Source organism: Chondrus crispus, genomic scaffold (assembly GCF_000350225.1).
Source record: "Chondrus crispus Stackhouse genomic scaffold, scaffold_37, whole genome shotgun sequence".
In the NCBI taxonomy this organism is placed as follows: domain Eukaryota; phylum Rhodophyta; class Florideophyceae; order Gigartinales; family Gigartinaceae; genus Chondrus; species Chondrus crispus.
Window position 1 is genome coordinate 32,057 of NW_005179283.1, and position 23,664 is coordinate 55,720.

General features: G+C 49.5%; 5 protein-coding genes; 2 read left to right on the forward strand and 3 right to left on the reverse strand.

The window, feature by feature from the left end:
• Positions 1-15,922: 15,922 nt before the first annotated feature.
• On the reverse strand, positions 15,923-17,300 carry CHC_T00006135001 (hypothetical protein). XM_005718236.1 is given in 2 exon segments: positions 15,923-16,100; positions 16,101-17,300. The coding sequence occupies 1 exon segment, from the start codon at positions 17,298-17,300 to the stop codon at positions 16,101-16,103; it is 1,200 nt and encodes a 399-aa protein (XP_005718293.1). The 3' UTR covers positions 15,923-16,100.
• Positions 17,301-19,382: 2,082 nt separating this feature from the next.
• Positions 19,383-20,086, forward strand: CHC_T00006136001 (hypothetical protein). XM_005718237.1 is given in 2 exon segments: positions 19,383-19,592; positions 19,593-20,086. 1 exon segment carries the CDS (start codon positions 19,383-19,385, stop codon positions 19,590-19,592), a length of 210 nt encoding a protein of 69 aa, XP_005718294.1. The 3' UTR covers positions 19,593-20,086.
• On the reverse strand, positions 20,079-20,654 carry CHC_T00010297001 (ribosomal protein L24). XM_005718238.1 is given in 2 exon segments: positions 20,079-20,162; positions 20,163-20,654. 1 exon segment carries the CDS (start codon positions 20,652-20,654, stop codon positions 20,163-20,165), a length of 492 nt encoding a protein of 163 aa, XP_005718295.1. The 3' UTR covers positions 20,079-20,162.
• A 131-nt stretch (positions 20,655-20,785) lies between these two features.
• CHC_T00006138001 (hypothetical protein) lies at positions 20,786-20,975 on the reverse strand. XM_005718239.1 is given in 2 exon segments: positions 20,786-20,819; positions 20,820-20,975. 1 exon segment carries the CDS (start codon positions 20,973-20,975, stop codon positions 20,820-20,822), a length of 156 nt encoding a protein of 51 aa, XP_005718296.1. The 3' UTR covers positions 20,786-20,819.
• Positions 20,976-21,851: 876 nt separating this feature from the next.
• On the forward strand, positions 21,852-23,651 carry CHC_T00006139001 (hypothetical protein). The gene has a single exon (XM_005718240.1). The coding sequence runs from the start codon at positions 21,852-21,854 to the stop codon at positions 23,649-23,651; it is 1,800 nt and encodes a 599-aa protein (XP_005718297.1).
• Positions 23,652-23,664: the final 13 nt, after the last annotated feature.

Sequence of the window (23,664 nt, forward strand, 5' to 3'; positions counted from 1 at the left end):
GAAGCCACTTTGCACCTGCGTGTTTACACTGATGCATCATTCGGTACAAATGATGATTTGACTTCGCAACTCGGATATCTGGTCCTGCTTTGAGACTCCGAAACAAGTGCCACATCCTCGACTATTCTAGCAAAAAGTGTAAACGCGTGGTGAGGTCAATACTAGGAGGTGAAGTATACGCGTTTACGGAAGGTTTCGACTGCGCCTATACGATGAAACATGACATAGAACAAATGTATGGTGTCAACATTCCTATCCAAATGCACACAGACTCCAAACAAATGTTTGACGTTGTCACTAAGGCATCGTCGACATCAGAGAGAAGGCTAATGATCGATATCGCAGCCGCGAGGGAGGCCTACAACTGCAATGAAATATCCAACGTGGAACTGGTCCGATCCGAACATAGTATAGCTGACGTGCGGACAAAGCCTAAGTTCTGTCGAGCGCTGGATGAATTACTTCGAACAGGGATTGACAAAAACCCTGTGCAACAATGGATAATAAGAACAACTCCTCGCTCGTCCTATTGAAGAGGCGGGAATGTTAAATATAAGGCAGCAATCCAAATGTACTGGTTGTGTTACGACAGTATTGTTGCTGAAAGTGTATGAAACAGTTCATGGACGGCTTTACGACCATACGCTTTACAATTTGTCTTTATTTGTATGCATCCTAATTTGAGACTTCATCGAACCTTTTTGAGTACGACGTAGTCGTTCTCGCGAGGGGTTTTTGCTGTCTCAAGGGTTTCTCGGGTTAGTATAAAAGGGAGCCTTTCAATTCTCAATAGGAGAGGAGAAGAGCAGACCCAACGAAGAATATCAGAACAACTCCCTAGGTGACAAGTTCTGTTTGTCGGAAGAACCTACAGAGTAAACGATACCGGCTTGTGATACAACGACCGGCCCGCGAGTTGGTCTACAGTGCAGACGGCCGTGACGGTGTACACGGGGCAATGTGTCCCCGTGTAGCGAGCGCGCGCTCCGACCGGTCGTATCGCTGTACGCGTGTACTGTCAGGCACACGTGTAGTGTGAGGCGCCATCCGATAGCTGTAGGTACAGCGCTAGAAATTTAATCGTGTACAGTACCGGGTACATAGTAAGTGGCCGGTACTGTATTGGACAGGTGTCCTGGGCGTCCCTCTGAGGGGTTAAGACCCGACGCCCGTCCTCCGCAGTAAACAGGGGCCAAGCTGGCCCCCGTCCCTTTTGCGCCTACGTACGTCCGTTTCGGTTGTCTATCGCGCGCGCTGGCTTCTAACCCGTTACCGGTCGCTCCCGTTTACGCACCACGGGGCGACTGCGCGTAACCGGCCAGTGAGCCACTCCCTTTTCGCGAGCTCGTCCGATCGGTTCAATTAGCGCGTCGCGTCCGCGCCGCGTGTTCTCTCGCTAAAGCCTCCGCCTCTCACCCAACCGAGGACGGAGAGGATTTATCCCACACGGCTGTCGGTGTCTATTTCTTCAAAACTTTTTGACGCCTAGTTTTCGACTACAGTATTTTTCCTCAGTATTTTCACACTGTACCCCGTGTACGATATACTGTTACAGTCGCTGGTTACGCCAAACTGCTGGGGCTGCCAATGATAGCTTCTAAATCGTGGTCCATATTTTTGAATATGTGGTGTATATTTTACCCAACTGCTGGACCTGCTCTGAGAGCATAAGATCACGTCTATTGCTAGCGAATAAATACTGTATGTATATTTTGGGACTGAATTACAAAATTTAACGTGCGCTAAATCGGCGCAAGTCTATTCCTCGACGTGCTAAATACGTGCCTTGCTGTTGGACCATGGGCTCATCTTGACACCCATTGGTCAACGCCGAGAGGCGGTATGGTGATGAGAACGAGGCCTGTAACGGCAACGTTCTGTGCTCGATTTTCGTCAATCGTTGTGATTGAGGGAAAGGGCTTCGGAAGGGAAGGTAGTGCAGTAGTTTGTGGGCAGAGGCTGGGAACCTGCAGTAGAGTTGTCGGCGGCGGCAGCCAGAAATATTGACGATGGCAGGATATCACGAACCTGGGATTACCATTTTGGCGGGAGGAGCTCAGGGCGTCGTGGACAGGCGTGGTATCTGTGGACTTGTTTGCATATGGTTGGTCGTTGCACAGCCATGTTAAATGATAAAACGCTAAATCGTGAGCCAAAAACCGTCGAGAATACATTTCGATTTGCACATTTATCGTGTCTTTGCATAAATAACACCGAATACACTTGCAAATGGTGTGGTAAATTGCCAAATATGAGAATTTGGATATCTCGCTAGCAGCGAGAGACGTGCTCTAAAAAGCGTGTTGATACTTGTAGAGCGTATTTGCATCCAGACAGCCGAATGACGCTTTTTACGCCAAAAGAGAACAATGAAGAGAATATTAGCTTGGATTTGCATTGCCATCAGCAGAAAAATATACTTATGTTTAAGTAAGAGTACACTTTGTGGATTAAATATGATTAGATCATGTTGATAGATACAGATAGGTTATTCTACTATTGCAATTTTGCAACGGGAACATGTCTACCGAGGTGTTGCAAATATAGCAGGACGACTGGATGCCCAGTTAAAGAGTCTTGCATAGTACAATAGGTACGGTAGAAGTCATCTGCGTTGTGTAACTAGATTTACGAGTAGAGCGGCCGATTAAAGATGGGGTCCGAGGCTCCCGACCGGGGGGATCCAGGAAAACTCGATATTTGGCCATACAAGTTCCAAACAATCGATACTCTTCCGCAACCTATTTCTAAACATATTGAGCCCTTTATACTTCAGTAAACTCCTCAGTATCAGCCACTACACCGTACTCATCCACTGCCGCAGCCTTCAGGTCAACGTACAGCATTTTGGTCCCACCCCCCTCCTTGAAAGATAGGTTGCTTTTCGAAACTACCTGCGTGATTACCTCGAACGGTAAAGATATCCTCGCAATAGACTCCACAGCATCAGAACTCCTCTTCCGGTGTTCGCTTAAAGCTGACTCGAATCCTTTAACTGAGGGATGGTAGGGCAGGAACCCACTGCTCGGATTAGATAGTTTCCAACGATGCATAATTAAAACATCTACAAGAGGCTTCGGCCATCGTACAGCAAGTTGAAAAAATGCCCTCCATCTACCATTGTAATAGTAAAATCACCAGAGCCGACTCCAGATGGCAAGATAATCGCCACGCACAAACGCTTGGTCAATGTAGATCGTTCAATCCACCTAGAGATCATGAACAAAGGCTTAAATGCCAGTTCTCCTGCAGTCAGCTCCGCGCCAGCGCCAGTATCTACTTCTTCCTCTTCACTCTTCTCATCGTCATCCACAAATACGGCCGACGCCCGTCGTTTACAGGCAGAACCAGGCCCCTCTGTGGCACTAAAACGTCGGTCAAGGGCCACACTGTCGCGAGATTCATCTGCCTCAACGACTTTGCAATACAGAAAAATTAGTTTGACAAATGAATGTTAAACATATCAATCATAAATCACATGTTAATGTCTCGGTCCCAGTTAGGCTTACCTCTCGTGATTGGTTTGCTTCCAAATTCTATACGCATGGCGTTGTAGCAGGTACGAAAATTTCCCGGCTTGTGCTTTTGGAATACCGCATCTGATTCCCAAACAGGTTTTGGTGGTTCATCTCCGGTGACCTCCCCCTTCTCAAACTTCGAACGCAGCATGCGCACAGCCAGTGACTTCTTGGTCAAACGTCCGACAGAAACCATGATCTCTGAGCTCGTAAGAGAGGGTGCAGCGTGAGGAAAAAATACAGACTTTGATTAGAATGGGGTGCTGTTTTGGTAGGTTGAAAAAAAGGGTGAGGGAATGTTGACGGAGAGAAGTCTCAAGTTTGTAGGTAGATGACTTTTACTTATAAAGGGTAAAACTATTACCTCGCGTTGACAAATCCAACATGGTATCGCGGAGGAAACCCCGGCATCCCAACTCACGGCAAAGCCGCTGTAGCGGTAATGAAGTTGGCGGGAAGGCCAAATGTGCATGACAGGTCATGTGCCACGTCACAGAAGCGTATTTATCAAACAATACAAAGAATTGGGATGCCTTAATGTTTTACTGCAATTGTAAATAGTACCGATTGGAGTGAGGAATTTAATATAACAGCTTTTTTTGGAGTGCTGATTATAGTCATGTAGAGTTCATTCGTTCCTACATTCTTGCAGAAGTTTGCAGAGTACCCCAAGCGCATTACAAAAATGTGAAGCAACTCGAAACCACATTTTTCTTTTGCTTAAAAATTGCACCAAACCAAGCGATACTATGGGGGAAAACGATACTTTCGCCTCTTCAGTGTCCTTCCAGCAGTAACTGGAGTTGTTTTAATGCTTTTGCGTTAACTGTCGAGCACGGGATTGCCCAAAAATATAGTATACTATATTTGAGGCTACACCACTCATTTATAAATGAGTGGTGTAGCCTCAAAGTAGCAAGAGAAAAAACTTTCGCCATGCAAAGTTAAGCAAAAACGATAGTTTTGGGTGTACTTTTTGCGCGCTGCAGAGATGCCAAAATTAGTAATTTAGATGTATATTTGGCACGGAATCCTTTATTATTTTTTGTATTTTTTGCGCTTTTGACGCTTCATGCAATACAAACGAACCTCGTAATCCCATATAAATTTGGTAGGTGGTGAAGCCCGCAGCCTCCTCCATGACCGGTCTTGTCGGCAACCACGCCGTGTCCAGAAAGCATGCATATTTCCCCGTCTCGTTTTGCGGAAATTGCTGGGGGGATGATACGGAACAGTCCTGGCTTGAGTGTCCGGACAGAGTGCTCCCGCTTTCGAGAACTATTCCGTATCACACCAAAAGTATGTTCTCATACATGGCATATATTAGGACATCTTCGCCCTACCTCGTCCAGGCCCGTGCATCTTTTATGGGCTCTCCTATTTTTAAAGCGTATGGGAGCGAGGAGACCCATAGAACGATTGCCCGAGTCGACGTGAAAAAATTCCGGAAATGGTCGTGGTGCTTCATCAACTTAATGGCGGATCTAAAAATCGTACGTGATAATCTGCAACACATTATTAATCCCGGAAGGTGACTCTAATTGGAAGCATGCAATCATTTCTTATATACTTTTAATATTCGTCTGACAATGAGGATCAAATGCGAAAACCGCTCGCTGGTAATTGTAGTAAGGCCTGGAAAGTATCGGTCGATGGTACCGACTTCCGCATAAACGAACGAAACCCATTAAGTCCGCAGTGGTTCTCGCATAAGTTTAGAGGACCTGGATTGAGGTATGAGGTGGCCGTTTGTATTTTGACCGGACATATTGTTTGGACGCATGGCCCCTCTCCTTGTGGCTCGTACCCAGAACTTACTATTTATCGAATTGCGATGAAGTCTGCACTTAGTGCTGGGGAGAAGGTGGTTGCAGATGAAGGTTATAAGGATCCCACCTGACTTCTAGGAAGCGATGTTGAAGGAGAACATCGTAAGATCTTGTCTACTATTCGTGCAAGACAAGAAACAGTGAACCGTCGTTTCAAGCAGTTTTATGTACTAGGCCACTGTTTCCGGCACCGCATTGCGCTTCATTCTGTTTGTTTCATTCCGTCGCAAACCAAACACAATTAATGATAGAGCAAGGAAGCCCGCTCTTTCAAATTGAGTATTCGGAATAGCCTGTTTCTCATCTAAATCTTGGTTAAAAAAGTATACTACTGTACCGAGGTATAGATTTTTCATGCGTTGTAAAGGGTATGTTGAAGTTTTCAACCGTCCCAAGCTGTATCAGTAGTATCTTACGTGAAATCATATTTTAAACAACATAGGGTGCATGGCTTTGCCTCTGACGATCTAAAGCTGTTTTGGTGGCTTTCTCGCGAGACATAAGGGCAACCTTTTGAACATCGCGACTAAATAGAGAGTTTACGCCTAGACAATTCTGCAATTATAATTGCAGAATTCTGCAATACGTGTGACACCTGTAAATAATTGCAGAATTCTGCAATTCGGTCGTGACGATAATTGCAGAAAAGTGAGACGTTAGAGAAACTGTGACTGCAATTCTTGTGAGCAATTTTTTACTCAGTTCGCGCCAACTGTACTCAACGAAATCTTCACCTCACCCATCACCTGCTCCCGCTCCCTTCAGCAAATGTCCGAAGTCATTTCCTCCTCCCCTACGGGGACTGCCGATGAAGCTAGTACCGGCAAAAGCAAGGCCGGGCGTCAATCAAGGTTCCCAACTGAGGAGGACCTCGTGATCGTGCGAGAAATCGCGGCTGCCAGCGCGCACCTTGCAGCGTTTGGTAAGACGCGAGGCAAATACCAAGAAGCAGCAGGTAAGATCAATGCGAATGCGGCTATGCATGAGAAGGTAACATGGAAAAGCGTGCGCGACAGATACAAGCGCATTCAGGACCAATTCAACAAGCGGGATAGCTGAGAACGTCGCATGTCTGGCATCGGAGGTGAGGTGGGAGAGCTGGACGAGTTGCTGATGGACATGCGACAAGCTCGGGACGACGTGTTGGCTACCAAACCTGCTGAGAAAACCGCGCAGCGCGAGCGCGATGAAGAGAAGGATCGCATTGGAAAGACGCTTATCGCCTGTGCGACAAAGAGAAAGCTGAGCGATTCGGGAAGCGGCTCAGAAACAGAAGAAACTAGATCTGCGAGGAGAAATCGAAAGCGAGATCTGTGCGAGCTGTCCCTTCAATGAACATGGCTGCCTTCAGCTCAAACCTGTGGCACGCAGACCTCGCGCGCATTCAGCTCGACCGCGAGAAGCTACAGTTTGAGCGCAAGCGCACCGAGTTGGACCGGGCGGAACGTGAGCGCGAGCGCGAGGAGCGACGTGAGGAGCGTGAAAAGATGCAAGAGCTATAATTATCTAAGTACGAGCTCCTGATAGAGGCCCTTTACAAGAAGTAAAGAAATGGCTTCTGAGCCTCCATATCAATGGTGTTTACTAAAGAAAAATGCCTTTTCGCCTACTTTGTCCCCTGGTTTTCCGCTGGCGCGGGCGGCCGAGGAGCGAGAACCCACGCTAATCCTTAGGTGATAGATATTCCTCCAGAGTCGGCGTACTGCACTGTAAATAGGTCGATATCTGATTAGGGTAGATACACTTCCTCATATTGGAGAGCAGCATACCAGCCATATAAAGTGCTCCTACGGGAGATTCCATTACTTTCATTTTGCGTTTGTAGTCCAGGGTAGAGAAATACATCTTCACTTCCTTGAAAATCCATCCATTCCACTGTAATCCGTGATGATGACATGGCCTTATTTAATGCTCTCTGCTCCACACTTAGGTTGCTTCCCTGATAGGGAATTTCCATGAACCACCTTCTGATGTATCCAGAGTCACCGTAGAGGCAGTACCGCTTGCCATCTATATTTAGCAAAGAATAAAGCTGCTCGTTCAGGCTACTTCTGACGTACAATGTCCAGTCGTGACGCCGTACTTCCATTGGGCCATACGCATGAAGTATCATACCATCCGGACTATTGACGGCTTGATACTTCAATGCATGATTCCTTTTATGGCCGTTGTATGCAACTAGCTGACTGTCGTAGCCACTTGGCCGAGCGATGCCAATTACTGTTCCGTCAATAAAACCAATACAGTTTCCAAATTCACCGCTCTTTTCGAAAACGGCTTGTGCAAATCTTTCCGCCTGATCTTGTACGAACTGCGTGCTGATTTGTCCTGTAATAAGCTCACCACGTGCATCAAGTAGGTGTTCTATAGCTTCCCAAAAGATTTCAGAAAGTTGAGAAGCATGCTTAGAAAAGAATATTTCAATATCCTTCCATCTTGAAGGTGTACAAAGGCAGCGAAGAACAATGCAAGTAGATAAAATCGGAGAGACAGAGTATCTGTTTCGAGTAGTCCATGTCTTTTCACTCAGCCATGCCATGGCATACATCATTCTTAAAACGTTTTCTTTGTTGAAGCGGAAGTATAAAATGCATTCCGACTCGCTAAAAGAATTGAAATTGAAAGAAAACTGCGAACCGCTAATGCGATTGCTTCGTAAAATAGACTTGTTCAATTCAGTTTCTTGGGTTTGGAGTTTTAATGCGATGAAAGAGATACATGTCGATGATGAGAAAAGCGATGTAGGATGTTGCTGACGCCGTTTCGCAAGCAAACACAGAGCAATACTGAGAGTATTCGTCCGTTTAGCAATTGCTTTTTGAGTGTAGTGGCACTGTCTACCACTAGTCATGGTACTGGATTTGCGTATGGACAATCGGGTCGAGTACGGCTACAGAAGGGCTTCAGATAATACTCACAACTTTAATCACAACTTTCTTAGCGTAAATTCGTCTGTAATTATTCACAACTAAAATTTTGATACAGAATTCTGCAACGGTCATGAGCGAATTTCTCACAACAATTGCAAAATTCTCTCCAGGCGTAAACTCTGAAATGTTTCAAATAATGGCTATTCCCGGAAACCCCGGGCCATTCTTCGAACTTTATCCAAAGTTGCGAAAGGTTTTGCCAAATGTTTAACTATTATAGTGTAGTGCAGTGGACACACTCGCCAACGAAGGCGTAAATCTCGCTATGAGGGAAAGCGGTATGTCCAGTCACCACCAGGGTGTTCGGGACCCTCTGTCCGTGGTAGCTCAGAGGTAATGCGAGAATCGCGGGTAGAGTCGCGGTCAGCGCGTGAAGGGGTACTCGAGATCGAGTAACTAGAAGGAATGGGGGTGGCGGTCGCGTCGCGGACCGCTATCGACAGCGTCGAAGAAGAACAAAAAAAGAAGGGAGAAGAAAGAAGGAAGGAGAAGTGTAGCGTAGAAACGTAGAAAATAGGGAAAAAAGTAAAGGAAAACAAGAAAAAGGGTGACGACGAAGGGTGCAGGTACCAGACTTAGCCAACTAGATAGGAACCGTAGAGGATCCTACCAGAGATGGGGTCCGATCACCTGATGCCTCTTTACTGTAGCGCCTTCCGACACCCGACCTATATAGGCCGAGCGCCGTCGTCGGCGTCGGTTACTAAATGGGTAATTAATAATTAATTATCGTCATTAGAATTGCCACTTGGCATTGGACGCTAATTAGCGTAGAAACTTGTGGGCACCACGTATGTATACGTGTCGTACACGTGTTGTACACGTATCATATACGTGTCATACACGTGTGGCCACGTGTGGTACACGTGGGGTACCTTCCCAAGTGTGCGCGCACAGTACACGTGTGGTGCGCTTATCATACACGTGTGGTATCATCCAAAGTGTACGCGTACACTTTGGATGAGTACACGTGTCATAGACGGGAGCGCACACCATACACGTGTGGGCTCATCCAAAGTGTACGCGTACACTTTGCATGAGCACACGTGTGATACACGTGTCAAAGGCGGGGAACGCGGCCCCGCGACGGCGGTGACCGGCGATAAGGACGCAGAGTCACTGCACTACATATAGATAGCCCTATGCTCGATTATTGTGACGAATGTTTATGCCCCTTTCGGGACATAAATCCCTAGCTCCTCCAATTCTCTGAGTTAAGAGACGAGATCATGCTCATTCGACAGGCATTTACTTCCCGGTCACGAGAGTGTAAAGCATATTCGGTGACGTGGATCCTTTGATGAATGGCGGAATATTAAACTTTTTTTGTGGACCGTTTCGAACACTGGGTCAAAAGCATCACAAAAAGTATTCAAAGTCGTGCTGTACGTCTTCCTTTCCAATGGAAGTGTCTCATGAACGAACGAACAGTGCTCTCCGGAACAGCACATTTGTAGACAAAATATTGAGCTCTCCGAATTGTAGTGCCCTTCATCACCCAGGGAGTGTACTTAGAAGGTACAACATCAACAATAGTCATCGAACTCATCTTACAATGAAGGAAATTGTTTACGATTTCTAAGTATCGCGCTGCCTAACACTACGTAAACTACGATCAAATGCCCGTTTCTCACTAGCAGTAGGTCTGCCTCTCTTTAAGGTGTCCTTCGAGTGCCAGTCTACCCAGCACGCAGTGCATATAGCCTGCCTACACGCTGGACACCACTGTATTTGCCTTGAGCCCTTTCGCTTAATCTTGATCTTTCCGTCTTTCTCCCCCCGTAGTGACCAGGAACAAAGAACACAATAAGTGGAAGGTCCAGAGACCTTTTTGTGTGCTATTCTTTTGTTCAAGCGGCGGGCCTTGTGCGTCCCAATGTTATACCTTTCTGAAGCGTTTCTAGTAAACAGTGGTTTGATCCTTCCAGACTCGTTATCTCCATTCTCATCAAGAAGACCTCCGTTCTCCTTACTATACCTCTCAAACCACTCCCTGGCGAGCTCCCGAGCGAAAGAGCCAAACGTAATGCATTGCGTCACTTTGTGACGCAGTGCAGCGTAACCCTGCCCATATGACACTTCACCATTCTCCAAACCGGGCAAAACTTGAGTTCTCCTTGCCACGTGAAGTCTGTATGCAACTGCAGCATTATTAATCTGCATAGACCGAAGACGTGCTATGATAGAAACCACCGGGTGTTCGCTCATGTTGCTTCTAGCCACAGTTCTCAAATATCTGGATATCACATCTACTCCACCCTTCAGATTGTTCCAGTATACTGCTGGCGTCAGCCTTATCATCCTGGAGGGTGGAATAGGCTCCCTTCGACGTAGCACTTCTCCTCTTATGGCTTGGCTGAGGCCGTAGTATGACGCAAAGCCGTATAGGTCGGACGCGTGTGACGTCTTGAGCATAACATCGTACTCTTTCGGTATGCTTTCCGTGAGTTCTCCAATCCACTGGAAGGCAGCCACTAGGACACAATCCATGGTGAAAGTATAGCAGTGTCTGAATTTCTCCGAGAATGACACCATACAAACGTACAGTATACGACCGTCTGTAATAGAGCCACCTGTTCCGACCACATACATCACCTTGTTGATTGCTAGCGTGGCAGCATGGTGTAGAACCTGGCTTCTATATTGTACAGTAGGCACCAGCGTTCTGAACAATTCAGTAGACTGGGCGTTGACGCCCACGTTTTCCAGAGCAACCACAGAGCCATATATTCCAGCGAGTTCTTTTGCATTCTCAATGGTCCTGATCGACGTCATAGTTTTAACCTCTACTACATAGACGTCATGATCCCCTTCCTCATCCTCGGCAGACAGCAATGCGTCAGGGCTGTCGGCCAACATCGGGCATCGACGGTTCTCTAGAAGTCCTGTGCACCGGACGTGTTTTACCTCGCAGGCAAAGGTTTCATCCCATTGAAAATTAGGTGAGCGTAGTCGACACCTATACGCTCCGCCACAGTTCTTTAGAAACGCCGGTAGTGCCTCAACAATGTTGTTTTCATTGCGAGTTCCTTCTCGCATTCCAGTTGTCGCGACAAGGGGCTTCATCACTCATGCTTCAAGTGATGCCTCTCGAAGGGCATTGCACACACGCTGCGCAGCAGCATGAATGGGCTGTTCTGCACTGCTGTCGTCATCACTCAGCCCGGAGTTCAGCTCAACTAAATTACTGGCTATGTCGGCCTTCAGCTGGTTCACAGCAGCGACGAGCTCGGACTTCGGGACCCGTAGCTCCAGTCCCCTGTCAAAAGTGGACAACATCTGCTGCAATTCAGCCTTCGTGGTTGATGCAATGCGGGAGGGGGTCATTTCTGCTAGTCGGGTTGCTACTGTGCGGCGTGTTGAAGGATTGGGCCGGTCGGTCAGATTCATACCCAGAACCCAGGCAATTTGGTCCCACTTGTCCATGAGTAGTAACCGCACGTCGTCCTCGTCGTCACTGAGCGCTTGCACGCCTTCGACGATTGTTCTGCCGCGAAGCAGGGCAGCGGGACCTCTCATAGAAGCGACATAGTCCCGCACTACAGCGGCAACAAACCCGTGCCCAGTCCTCGACGTGAATCTAAATGCACGCAGAAGGAACCAAACCGGGTCCTCTGACTGCAAATAGGTTGGCGGTGTGACGCGGGCCAACACTTGTTCTACGCGGCTCTTACCGCTCGCTGGTGGCACCACTTGAACTTGGGACCTCGTGTGTCGTCTACTGTCCCATTCGCTTGTTGGGGGAACTTCATGAACAATCATCGCCGAGTCCAGTTTCTTAGTAGCCGCTTCCTCCCGATACTTCTCGCGGAAGACGATAGTGAAGCATCTCGAAGGAAATAAAGAAGCGTTGTTGTGAACAAGGGCGGCTACAGGCCCAGAGCAACTTTCGCGATAGACGCAGGCCTCAACGCCCCGGGCCGCGGGGGTTCGACTACCACCGTTCTTATATCTTGCCGTGTACACGGCCCGACAGCCGTTCTCCGACACCACCATACCTTTATGGCGACGGGAAATCGGGCCGTCACCGAAAACATAGGGATACCACAAGTCCCTCTTGTGCATGCCTAGAAGGCTAGCACCGAGAACCTCAGACACAAAATGAATTGTCTCTTTAGAATTGTATCCTCTGTCAGCCGCAAATATGGCGTCAGGCATAGGACGTAGAGCCCCTGTAGTAGATACCCCTTGCAGAAGCTGAGCCAATCTCTCCCACATATGCAATAGCTTCTCGCCGCTACGCGAAAAGTGACATGCCAGGAAGAAGGGATTTAGAGCACTGCATAATGCGTTCCCAACAGGCCCGAGTACTTTCTTCTGGTCGTTTAGTTGCTTTAAGTAGGTGAGATCGACTACTGCTCGCGACGCCATTCTCAGATGGTCATCGTCGAGAGATAGTACGGTGGCGTTGGGAACATAGAGAAATTCTCTGTTAATCGCCGCAGTCTCCGCTTCGACCAGTCTCCGCTTCGACCTCTGCAATGAGAGTCGTAGCCCTATTCGCTGTGCGAGACCAGCCCGTAGCAGACATGTCGTAGGTGCTCCTTTTTTCCTTTGTGCCGCAAAGGGCACCCCACACGGAGTGGTATCTATCAGCTTTGATTCCCATTTGAAACAAGAAGTCACCTTTAGAAACGTCACAAAGTGTGCTTGCTGATTCTCCATAAGCGACACAAAGGACATGCAAGATAAGTAGACCCAACAGCTCTTCTTTCGTCTTGCCTGCCTTCCCCTGTTGGTACAAAACTCGAATTGCACCGTATCGTAACTTCTTCAACAAACAGTCGGAAACGAATGTCTGCACGCAGCTCAATGGCGTCAAGTTCACTTCCTCGTTGCGTTCATCAAATTCTTCCACGGTCCTAGTCTCCACATCCGCAATAACCTTGTCCAGCACTTCGTTAGCCTCCATAACGAAACGCTTCTCTAGCGATTCATTCACGTCATCCAACCTGACAGAGATCTCTCCAAACGGATCGTCGTACTGCCAGGTGTCCATCCCCCCCGTCCTCTGCGCTTGCGCACGCGCTTCTATCTCTTCAGGCGTAACAGTGGCCCGAAGAGATAAATTGTCTTCCTCTTGGACGTCCTCCCAGGGACAAACCGCAAAACGTTCATCGTCGAAATCGTGATAGATGCGACTATCGAGATCTTCACAAAGGGAAGCGCCAAACTCTCCCCCGGTGGCGCAAAACGTAGCCATGTACGATGAACGGCCTAGCTCGTGCACTTCCTGACGCGACACAGTAGTTTCAAACTCTTCGAGCTCAACGAACGGCGCACTGCTAGCGTGAGAAGATGCGGAACTTGAACCAGGAAGAAAGAGCTCTTCAGAGGAGGAGAACTGCAAGTCTGAGTTGGGAGATTCGTGAACAAAAGCCTCTGTAGGCAAAAACACTGGGGGCGCCGGACCACTTCTCAGAGGCGTGTTCTGAAAGTCGGAATCGTCCAATGGTAGACTGGCAGAGCTTCGATGGCATTCTGTGGTCTGAACAGGCGCACGAGGGGAAACATTTGGCGATATGTGGTCAGTTGACACGCCTTCATCGACAATAATATCTCCAACGCCTCCCAAACTGTCCGGAACACCTTCTTCGGATCGCGAAGCAGTGCTACTAGTATCGTAGAGGTCTACAAGCCCCAGTTGGTTTTCGGGGTAGTGCTGCTGAGCCGTAATCGTTGGCTGAGACTCTGGAGGAATAGCATCACCAGCGGCAGCCTGTATGTCCTCAGTATCTCTCCTTCTAACTCCCCGGAATAATCGGGGATTGGGGCTATGTTCATCATAGCTGATATGTCTTCTGGGCATAACATATGCTGAAGGAAGCTGCTCCTGGAAAGCGCGCCTGAAATGGTCTCAGGGGCGGTTTTGGGACATAAAACTGAAGAGATGTGAGAGAAGGGGTACTTTTTGAGATGACGAGCACGTTTTTTGAAGAGATATGCGACCTGGTGTGGAACAGTCACCTCTCACGTCTCAAACAGGCATCACAAAAAGAGAGAATTTGATCATTTTTGTGAGGTTGGAGACGATTGAGCGACACGCTCCAACCCACCGTCACAATCAGTATCTCATCTCTTAAACCAATCACAGTTTGAGTGTGAATTTGGAGACGGTGTAAGGACACTGCACCTATTTATGGCACTGGTCCAACCTGTGGAGGATGAGTCACCGCAAAATGTCCCAAAACGTCACAAACTATTGTGACGCCCGAAATCGTCACAAACCGGAGCATAGGGATAGGCTCGGGTCTGAGGTCTGAGGGCCGTTCCTAACTAACTATCATACTGTGTACGGTACAGTATGTCCAGTACAGGTTACCAGCAAAATCGATGAAGTAGCCTGTCGATTCACCTCGGACTTTCCCCAACAGCATGCGGAGTTGGCTGTCTGTCTTTCCGAGAGCGTGATCGGCCCAGGCATCGGTTTGATTCCTGGCTCTTGGACTCAGGAAGACATCCCTTTTTTGTCATTGGCAGCTCTTTTTATGGCGAGAGATCTAAGTCTTGAGCGCTCACATATCTGGGAGGAGTGCACGCATTGTTGCTCTTTCCAATGCGCAGCAAAACTGTCCAGGAGTCTATGAGCAAACTGAAGCTTATTGCTCTTTGTTAACTGTCTCATATTCATCAACGGATGGGCGACCGCGAAGTTGACTTCAACGCACATCAAGGGTGGTGCATCGACTCCTCTCATCCGTCTCGCCCTATCTTGAATCTTGACACTATTTTTGAACATCTATCCAATTTATACCCGAGTCATGAAGCAGAGAGCAACGCAAAAAAGTCCTGGATTCGCGATGTAGAAACTTTTGTCCAAGCGCACATCGAGGAGATTATTGCGAGCAAGCAATTTATTCGCGCACCAATATCCGCTTTGCAGAGGATTCTCTCCCTTCCTTGCCTCAAGACTACGGAAGATTATATCTTGGAGCGTGTTCTGCAGTACGCAGCAGATGCCGCAAATGTTCTCGCGGACTCTCCTTCCTTTTGGACAGAGGACGAAAGAGAAGTTGTTCTTCCCGTGTTGCTTCAGCTTTTCCCATACATCCGCATTTTCTCACTGTCCACTGACGAATTTCTGCACACCGTCGAGCCGATGAAAATCCTCGATGTACCAGAACTTATCCAGAAATATAAGTTTGACGCCCTTGCAAGGCAGATAAGCAGTGAAAGTTCCCGCAATATAAAAGGCCATACAATCGCCAGCATCAAACAATGCTACAAGGATCCGAGGATGCGTCAGGAAATTCTGCTTCAGCGTCTGCGTGGATCTATTGCGATATCAGAGTCGGCCCATCCATACTACGAGGGAGAGGACGAGATTTTAGAGGAGGTATCCGTTGCCCCTTGGACACCGCGCATACTGGTAGAAATCGACCGACGTTCTTCCATTGGTATCGGGGCGCAACTCACATTTTACCGAGATCCAGATGCCAAAGATGTTATCGGAACATGGCACGAGATGTGGCCGAAAGGACGACATGGCGTCAAGAGCTTTGTAGTCAGTGGCCATCGATTGTTTGTTGGATTCCGCAGCTGTTTCTTTGAAGAAACAAAGTGGGGATGGAAACTGCTTGTTACTCCTCTTTTTCAATCTCAGGATTTCGAGTGAGGATGTGGGTTCGTGACTCCGTCCATGATACACCAAGCGGAAATTCTCGTACAATCAGCTTCACGGAGAAGCGCCCGATATACTTGTTTTACACCCTAGGGAAATATCTAGTCAATGACTACACCTAAACCAAACAGACGCAGCCGCTTCGACATCATCAGGCAGGTCGTCTTTGTCAGTGTCTAACAGGAAGAGGACATAGTTGCTGTCATGAGACCTTCTTGTGTTCGTCCGGGGAGTTCTTTGTAACAGACGAAGATGCTTCATTTTGAGATGCTGCTTGTCGACTGATTGAATGCGATTTTTGTTGCTTTCGCTTTGCAAGCATGACCTGCATGGTTGTAATTGAATTGCCTACGAAGTTGGCGAAGGAAAGGAGACTAAGAAACAAAATTTGCACTTCCTTTGGATAATCCATGTAAATCGTAAAAAGGCGGTAGGCTTGCGAGCCTTGCATGATCTGACCGAGAACAATTAAGGGAAGTAGCAGGCGCATGGTCTCACTCCAGTGGATTTGGGTGGAATCGGAACTCGCTACATCCATCTCGTTCACCAGCCCTAGCGATCGCAAGGTGTACAGGCGTGCCATTTGATATCGAGTCTGAAAAATCATAAGAATAGAATTATACAAACCAAATGTGTGTAGCGGGCGGCGGAAGCGAGCGTACGACTCCCCATCTGGCCAAGTGAGGAGTAGGACGCCCTGCATCATCGTAAAGTAGTGATGAATAATCCACCAGGCACGGATATTAGAGCCATTTGCGCGAAGGATGTTCTCCCTGACGGCTAAGGTGACGTAATAACATGAGAGGGCCAACTGCAGCGACATGTGCAACCAGCGGTAATCTTCAAAGTATAAACACAGGGCACATGTGACGACGAATAACGGTGCAAGTTTCATCTTGAGCCTCTCATATTCGCGCTTGAATGCCATACGTTCGGACTTGCGCGGGAAGCGAACATTTATTGAACCCAGGAACAGTTCAACAAACATGCCTCCAGTGGCGGGCATGAGTAATTGCATGTCCTTAAGGCGAGTGCGCAAGTGGGACAGGTAGTCTTCAAATTCTTCAGGGCCTACAAAATCCGTTCCGGAGTCACCAGGTGATACGACAGGCTTTCGCTTAAGTGCGCTCTCGGGTCTTGGGGGCATCCCACTGCTGGGCTTGTTTGTTTCCTCGGTTTGTGACGCGGGTGGAGGAGACGCGGACGAGGACTTAGTTGCTACGACCGCTTTGAGGCTCTTTGACTGTTTGTTAACTGCCTTCTCAAACGTATCCTGCAGGCCGTGGAGCTCGCTCATGCGGTGACGCAGTCCTTTCCCCATGTCATCAAGCTCATCTTGTGCCTTGGCAATGACTCGCATGGCGGCGCGATTGACGCGACCGCCCGAGGCGGTCCCGGCCATGATCACCATCGTTCAGGTGACGTCGATGACGATGGAAGGCGGGAAGCCAGCTTCGCAGTTGAGGGCATCGGACAGGAGAGACGAAGATGATTGATGGCGGAAGCTAGAAGTGTGGTTGTGGCTGAACCAGACTTGGTCTTCAAATGCGGTGGTGGACAGCACGAGAAGTGAACTTGCGGTGAGATTCTAGAATCGAATGACATGACTGGCAGTTGTGCCTGTCGAAATCTCACTTTATTTAACACATTTTTATTGTACCCTGATTTATTATTATTTCATTGTGCTTCCGCAGTCGCAGGACATATAGATCATACTCCAATCCGGTGTGAGCGCGTGCAGATTGCATGAAAGCATGTGAGCAACAACGAATGGCAGGATCAGTTGCAACTCTGGAGCATTGCTGAATCTAACCTTTTATTAAGATGTGGAAGGGGGGAGATGTTGCGAATGCGATCGTCAAAGACTGCTGTGCGCAGCAAGGTCCACCTCAGGCCATTTGTCTTCAAGGAGCAAGCAATCGCGTAGGATTCGGTCGTGCGCCCGTGGCTTTTCGTCGTCAGCGGCCTCAGCAGCACCCCCAGGCTGCTAGATCGCCTTTGTGACAAAACCGCCCAGCACGGACGCAAAACTGGGCGGGGCGATGTGACTTCGTAGCCAGAGGCGAGGCCACCTGTTTTGAAAGCGTGACGTGCAAACGCGTTGCGGACTCAAGTATGGCGACGCACTACCCTAACGCCGGGCTTGCAATTGGACTTTTGCTCGCCGAAGGCGTCCACAGCGCAGTGGTGCAGCGGACACGCATTCGTCTACCATCCCATCGCAGATCTCCCCACCCCCGCCCACGCTCGCGCCATCACCAAGTACCGCGTTCGGGGCTCAGCGGACTGACATCTGTCGCTCCCTCATCTCCCAAGACGCTCACCCGTCCAGCAGCTGTCCACGTCGCCGTCCGCCTCTACAACGCGACGCACGTGCTGTACCATTCTTCGATCCCACACTTATCGCTCTACGTGCTCCAAATGATTTCACGAGCTCTGTACCACTGATCCCCACGCCCTCTCCTGAGCGCTCGTCCCCGTCGCCCGTGCGTCCGCATCCACATCCGCGCCTGTGTGCATGCCCCCTCTCGCCTTCCCTTGTGCCCACGCCAACGCCGCCGCTCGCCGCAAAACCTGTGCCCGCACTTGCGTCCGTGTTGGCGCCAGCAACCCCACCAGCGTCTGTGCCCATTCTCCCGCCTCCTGTGCCCGCGGACCCTGACACGTCGGATTGCATCCCTACAGCCCCTGCCACAACGCCCCGTTTTTTCCTTCACGGAGAAAGTTCAAGGTCTCCCAAGGCGCTCTAGTGCTATTTTACGACATACCAGACGCACACATTTGTTTCGGCCTCAACTACGTGAACGCCCCTGCATGTCGAGTTCAACGTCTCCACCGCCTCCCTCCACCCGCCTTCTCTGCCTCCTTGGCGCACCTGTTTGCTTGTACCTTGCTTAATATTGTCACTCTAGAAGTCCAGTTGCCTTTACGCCATAGTACTGCGACTCGGCGTCACGGCCTCCGCATGACTTATCGCGCTAACCCTGTGAACACCCTGTGAGTTCAGGGCTGAACATTTGCGCACTCTTCTGTTACTGTAATTTAGTAGTCGCCTTTGACGAGTCACACTCCTCTATCGTACTGTAAGTTTTTGAAACATTCACACAGTGGTATAAATAGCAAAAAGTTTCTCCCCCTGGTGCGCTCAGTTGCCGGTGTGGCCAAGTGGCTATGACAACCTCCGAAGGCGTTGGTCTTGTACATTCGTGTCAACCAAAGATCACGGGTTCGAATCCCGTCATCGGCTTCGAGAAAATTTTTGATCAGAAGTGGACCGGACTACCTTTATACGTGGACATGATCGTTCTACTCGGTGGGCGCTGCAACAGTATCAACTTCGCACTTCGCTGCTATAGTCTGATCAGTTGGACTTCGCACAGCCAAAAATCTGCGCTCTTGGTCTTCACCACCAACCACGATGCAATCTCTTTTTATGCGATACGCGTCTTTCCCTTCACTGTTCACAAGACAAGTTCGCACGCTCATGCCGCGTCCGGGCAAGACTCACCAGGGAGCAGCTGCGCGCTTTGTCGTCGCCGAGGGCCGCTATCAGAAGGGTAATGTTTTTCGCCATCGTGCCGGAAAAGCGCACCTCAACACAAAAAAAAGCTCTTCGAGACTTCGCAGACTCAAGCGGACTACTCTTGTAAGCAAGAGCCAGGTAAAATCTATGCTTCGCCTTCTTGGTAGGTAGAAGTCCATATTTGAAGCTCATTCGATCTGATCAGGATCTTGCAGATCCGAATGTCATCGCTTGGCGATGCTTTCGTGCGCCCTGGAAACTATGCAAGTCTTCGCGAAGGGATGCGAGTAGCTACGGGTATCGATCACAAGCCCTATCCCATATGATTGTCGTACTGCCGCCGCCCACGTGTCCAAAGTCAGATTACTAGTACAAGATGGCCTTCTTCACACGTGCGGGGGGACTAAGCGATCTTCAAGACGAGATGGGATGCGAGTACTGCGCGTGATGGGTAAATTTCTGTGTTTACAGTCGACGTCTGCTGGGACTGTTGCTCACTCGCATAGTTGGGCAAGGGCAAAGGTCGGCAATTAAGTGGGAGTGCGAAAGTGTGGTGCAGAAGGTCCTGCGTTCTATTTGGTGAGCTGACCGCGGAGGGGCAAGTCGATATACGGAAAAAGGTCTGACGAAAGCCGTCTTCGTAAACACAGAGCGCTCTGCAAAAAGAATAATTTACGGACAATCGTACATCGCCAAGGAAGATACCTGAGGCCTGGGGTAGGGCCAAGCACAAACCCTTTGTCACTCCTCGATACGCGCGACCTCCTCTTCCATCTGTTGAACCGCCACATCCTTGCGCTCTGCGATTTTTTGTCTGACAATGAGCGGTTGCACGATATCTGCGCCCGTGGCAAGCTCGCGAAGCGCGTCCTTCCTCGTTTCCTTGACTCTCGTAACCATTCTCGTTTTGTAGAAATCCTTCTGTCTGGCCGACTTGATCTTGTCGATAGTCGGCAGGGCGCGCAAGGTGGTGGCCACGACCTCACGGTCGTATTTCTCGACGCGGTTGCGACGGCGCTCGAAAGCAAATGAAGAGTCAACGACGAGCTCTTTTCCGGCAGCTGCGCGGAAGGCCTTGGTCCAGCGAAGCTTACGTGGGTTACGCTTCATGTTGAAGTTCTTGCGGCATTTGGAGCGGCAGAAGCGGAAAACTTTTGAATCGTTGCGCACAAACATTGCGCCGTGCCCTGGGTATATGGTGGACGAACAGACGTAACATTTTTCCAGCCTCATTGCAAGAATGCGACAACGGTAGGAGGCAAACGCGAGTGTTTCAAGATGCGTTGGATGATGGGAGAAGGACGGCAAAGTGGGGAAAGCGAATGGAGCGCCGGCGCAGGCGTTGGGCTCTAACAAAAATTTTGATTGCAATTTCAGAGCACCAACCAATCGTCTGATTTATCGTACAGTATGCTCTTTAATCCGAGAGGGCTGCAACACGTGTTCAACCCGGCATTGACTCGCCATCATACCATTCAACGTTGCCCGTGAGCAATCCGCTCCTGACACGACGGACCCACGTGCTTGAACCCATTGCCCCGCCCATCGCAACATATTTGGTAATGCGGCGAGCTCCACGCCTGCATTCTATGCTACAGGATCGCCGTACAACTTCTGGAGAGCCTTGAGATGACCACGTCGGACTCGCAGCCGCTGGCTGCCCTTTCCGAACTCCCGAATACTACACAATTTGACGTCCCTCCCGGCGACTTCAACGCAGTTACATGGACCAACTCCGTTCTCTCCTCCTCCCCTTCCCCCTCAATCCCCGCCCTTCTTGACTTGCTCCAGGATCACATACGTGACGGTCACATCGTGTTGGATACCTCGCTCAAATCCGCTCTCTCCGCCGTGCCCTGGGTCGTCCGCGAGACCGACAAAGTACGTCAGCGCTCAAATCTATTGCGTGCCGGCGTCGACGGCGTCGGTCTACGTGTTGAGGGTGTGGAGACGGGCGTCGCTTCGTCCGTCACTACCATCGCTGATGCTGATACTATCGTCCGCCGCGTGCAACGCGCCACAGAGTTGCTGAGCCAGGCCGTGGATGCGGAGCGCCTCCTTTCAAGGCTCGACGCACTTCTTTCGTCGTCGGCGGCTGATGGATCTGACCTTGTATCCGCGGCAGACGTTGTCAGCCAACTGCGAACTACTCTTGCTCCATTGAAGCCTATTGCGGAGCTTGCGGACCGCTTCAAGCAACTGGATGAAGCCGATCGCAAATTGGAAGCCCTCGCTGCCCCACAACTCAAGAAAGCTTTGGAAGAGCTAAACTCACAGGCAGCTTCTAATGCAAGGATTGTCTTCGATCACGCAGGTAGGGATAGTGCCTTTCAGACTCAGTACGTCGCGCTCAGGGGTGAGCAGGTCCGCAAACTCTGGAGCAATGCGTGGGAAGCGAGGGATGCTGCGATTTCTGAAGAAGAAAAAGCCATGTTCTCGGGAACGCCAGGGGATCTTGCTGGTGTTGGGGCCGAAGTCATTCTTCTGGCCTTCTACGGTTCCTTGTATGATTTGATCCGCGCGGAGGCCGACTGGCTTCGCACCACATTTCCAGACCTTCATCAGGAGCTCGTACCGCCTTTGATCTGGAACGCTGTCAGTAATCTGAAGAACCCCCTTCCCGTATCCAATGTTTTCGTTTCTTCCTCAGCACCTGATTCTCTGGAAACTGTGAAGTCTATCGCAAACCGCCTTTTCGATGTGGCGCATGCATCTGTGACAGGTTCTGCAAGGATCACCCGGTTATTTGTGCCGGACGATCTTTCCGAGAAGTTGCAAGATCTTGTGCCTGAGAAGGATGTGGTGCTTACCGACTCTATAATCAAAGCTGTGTCAGAACTGCTGAGCCCGTTCCGCTCGTTTTGGAAGAGTACGAGTCAAGTGGCAATTCGAGAGGCCCGCACTTCTGTGTCGGCAATTGAACTCCCAAGCACGAGGGGTAGTACCTCTGCACAAACTGCGCCGATGTCGCACCCCTCTAGCCCCCCATCGTCGCGACGCTTCAGACCCACTTTTTCGGAAGTAGCCAAAGACATTGAGGCTTGCACAGCAGGAGTACTATCAGCTCTGGATGTTCTCCTCACTAGACTAAACCGGCAAACGTGTGGTGCTGGAATCGGTCCGATGAAGCAAGCTTCGAACACAATCGCATCTGTTTTGTCGGACCGCTTGCTGAAGGTATTGCGCTTGCCAGCGCCCCCGACAGGCACAGGTGAGGACGAATGGACCGAAGTCGGCGGAGCACTGCGACTTTTGATAGCCTCAAGTTCTCTAAAAAGATCGTGGGAGTCACGCAAAGAATCCCTGTACGCAGTCGCCGTCGGTACTGCAACCCCAGTTCTCGAAGTCGCAACTGCCTTGAAAGGAAACCTTTTCGAAAGAATCAAGCAGTTTATATCCCAATCAGAGAGCGAGAACCCTATCGAAGCTGCTGTTGTTTGGGAACTAGTTCGCGACGAAAAGCTCACAGCCAAGATAGTGACAGATTTTGAATCCCTCGATTCAGCCCAAGACTACGATCAGTTGCTCAGTGTGGTGCATCGAGTTGTCTATGAAACCATGTTCGATGGTGTGAAGGCTAGGTTTGCATCTTTCAATACCAGTGAGTTGTGGAACAGCGCAACGTCAGATGGAGAAGTTTCAATGCTTGGATTTTCGAGTTCGCCTCTAGGATATGCGACGGAAGTTGCTGATTATTTGATGACGATTCCCCAACAGCTAGAACCGTTTGTGCCTGATGAGGAGGACGCCAAGTATGCGACGCCGCGATCTCCGTATGTGTTTAGCGCTAACAGCCCAGGGTCACAACAGACTTCTAGGAGAGGAAGAATTGGACGACCTAGAGAGTCCACGTCTGGCGAGGTCGGTGGTCAGGAAGCTGGAGAAGAACTGTCAGGTGAGGAGGGCATAACCAACATGTCATTCGCCGGAGTATGGATCAGTGTGTTAGCGATTAGTGCTATGGAGCTTTACGTGGAGAAAATTTGTTCTATTCAGAAAGTGAACGAAGCTGGCGCGAAACAGCTGGCCACAGATGCAGACTACATCTGCAACGTCATCGCCTCTCTGGGGGTCGCCCCGACACCTGAGATGGCTCTAGCTCTGCGATTAATTGAATGCAACGCAGATACTGCATCTGTCAAGGAAATCGCGTCAGAGTTTGTCTCTGTAGAGCATCGGAAGCTCATCAGGAGAATCGCTGCTCTCAGGGGCATCAATGTCACGATATGAGTATTCGGAAAGT

What these genes read in the sequence shown, in the direction of transcription:
- CHC_T00006138001 (XM_005718239.1), bottom strand. Translation starts at nt 20,975, where the DNA reads ATGTTGCGATGGGCGGGGCAATGGGTTCAAGCACGTGGGTCCGTCGTG.
- CHC_T00010297001 (XM_005718238.1), bottom strand. Translation starts at nt 20,654, where the DNA reads ATGAGGCTGGAAAAATGTTACGTCTGTTCGTCCACCATATACCCAGGG.
- CHC_T00006135001 (XM_005718236.1), bottom strand. Translation starts at nt 17,300, where the DNA reads ATGGCCGGGACCGCCTCGGGCGGTCGCGTCAATCGCGCCGCCATGCGA.
- CHC_T00006136001 (XM_005718237.1), top strand. Translation starts at nt 19,383, where the DNA reads ATGCCGCGTCCGGGCAAGACTCACCAGGGAGCAGCTGCGCGCTTTGTC.
- CHC_T00006139001 (XM_005718240.1), top strand. Translation starts at nt 21,852, where the DNA reads ATGTTCTCGGGAACGCCAGGGGATCTTGCTGGTGTTGGGGCCGAAGTC.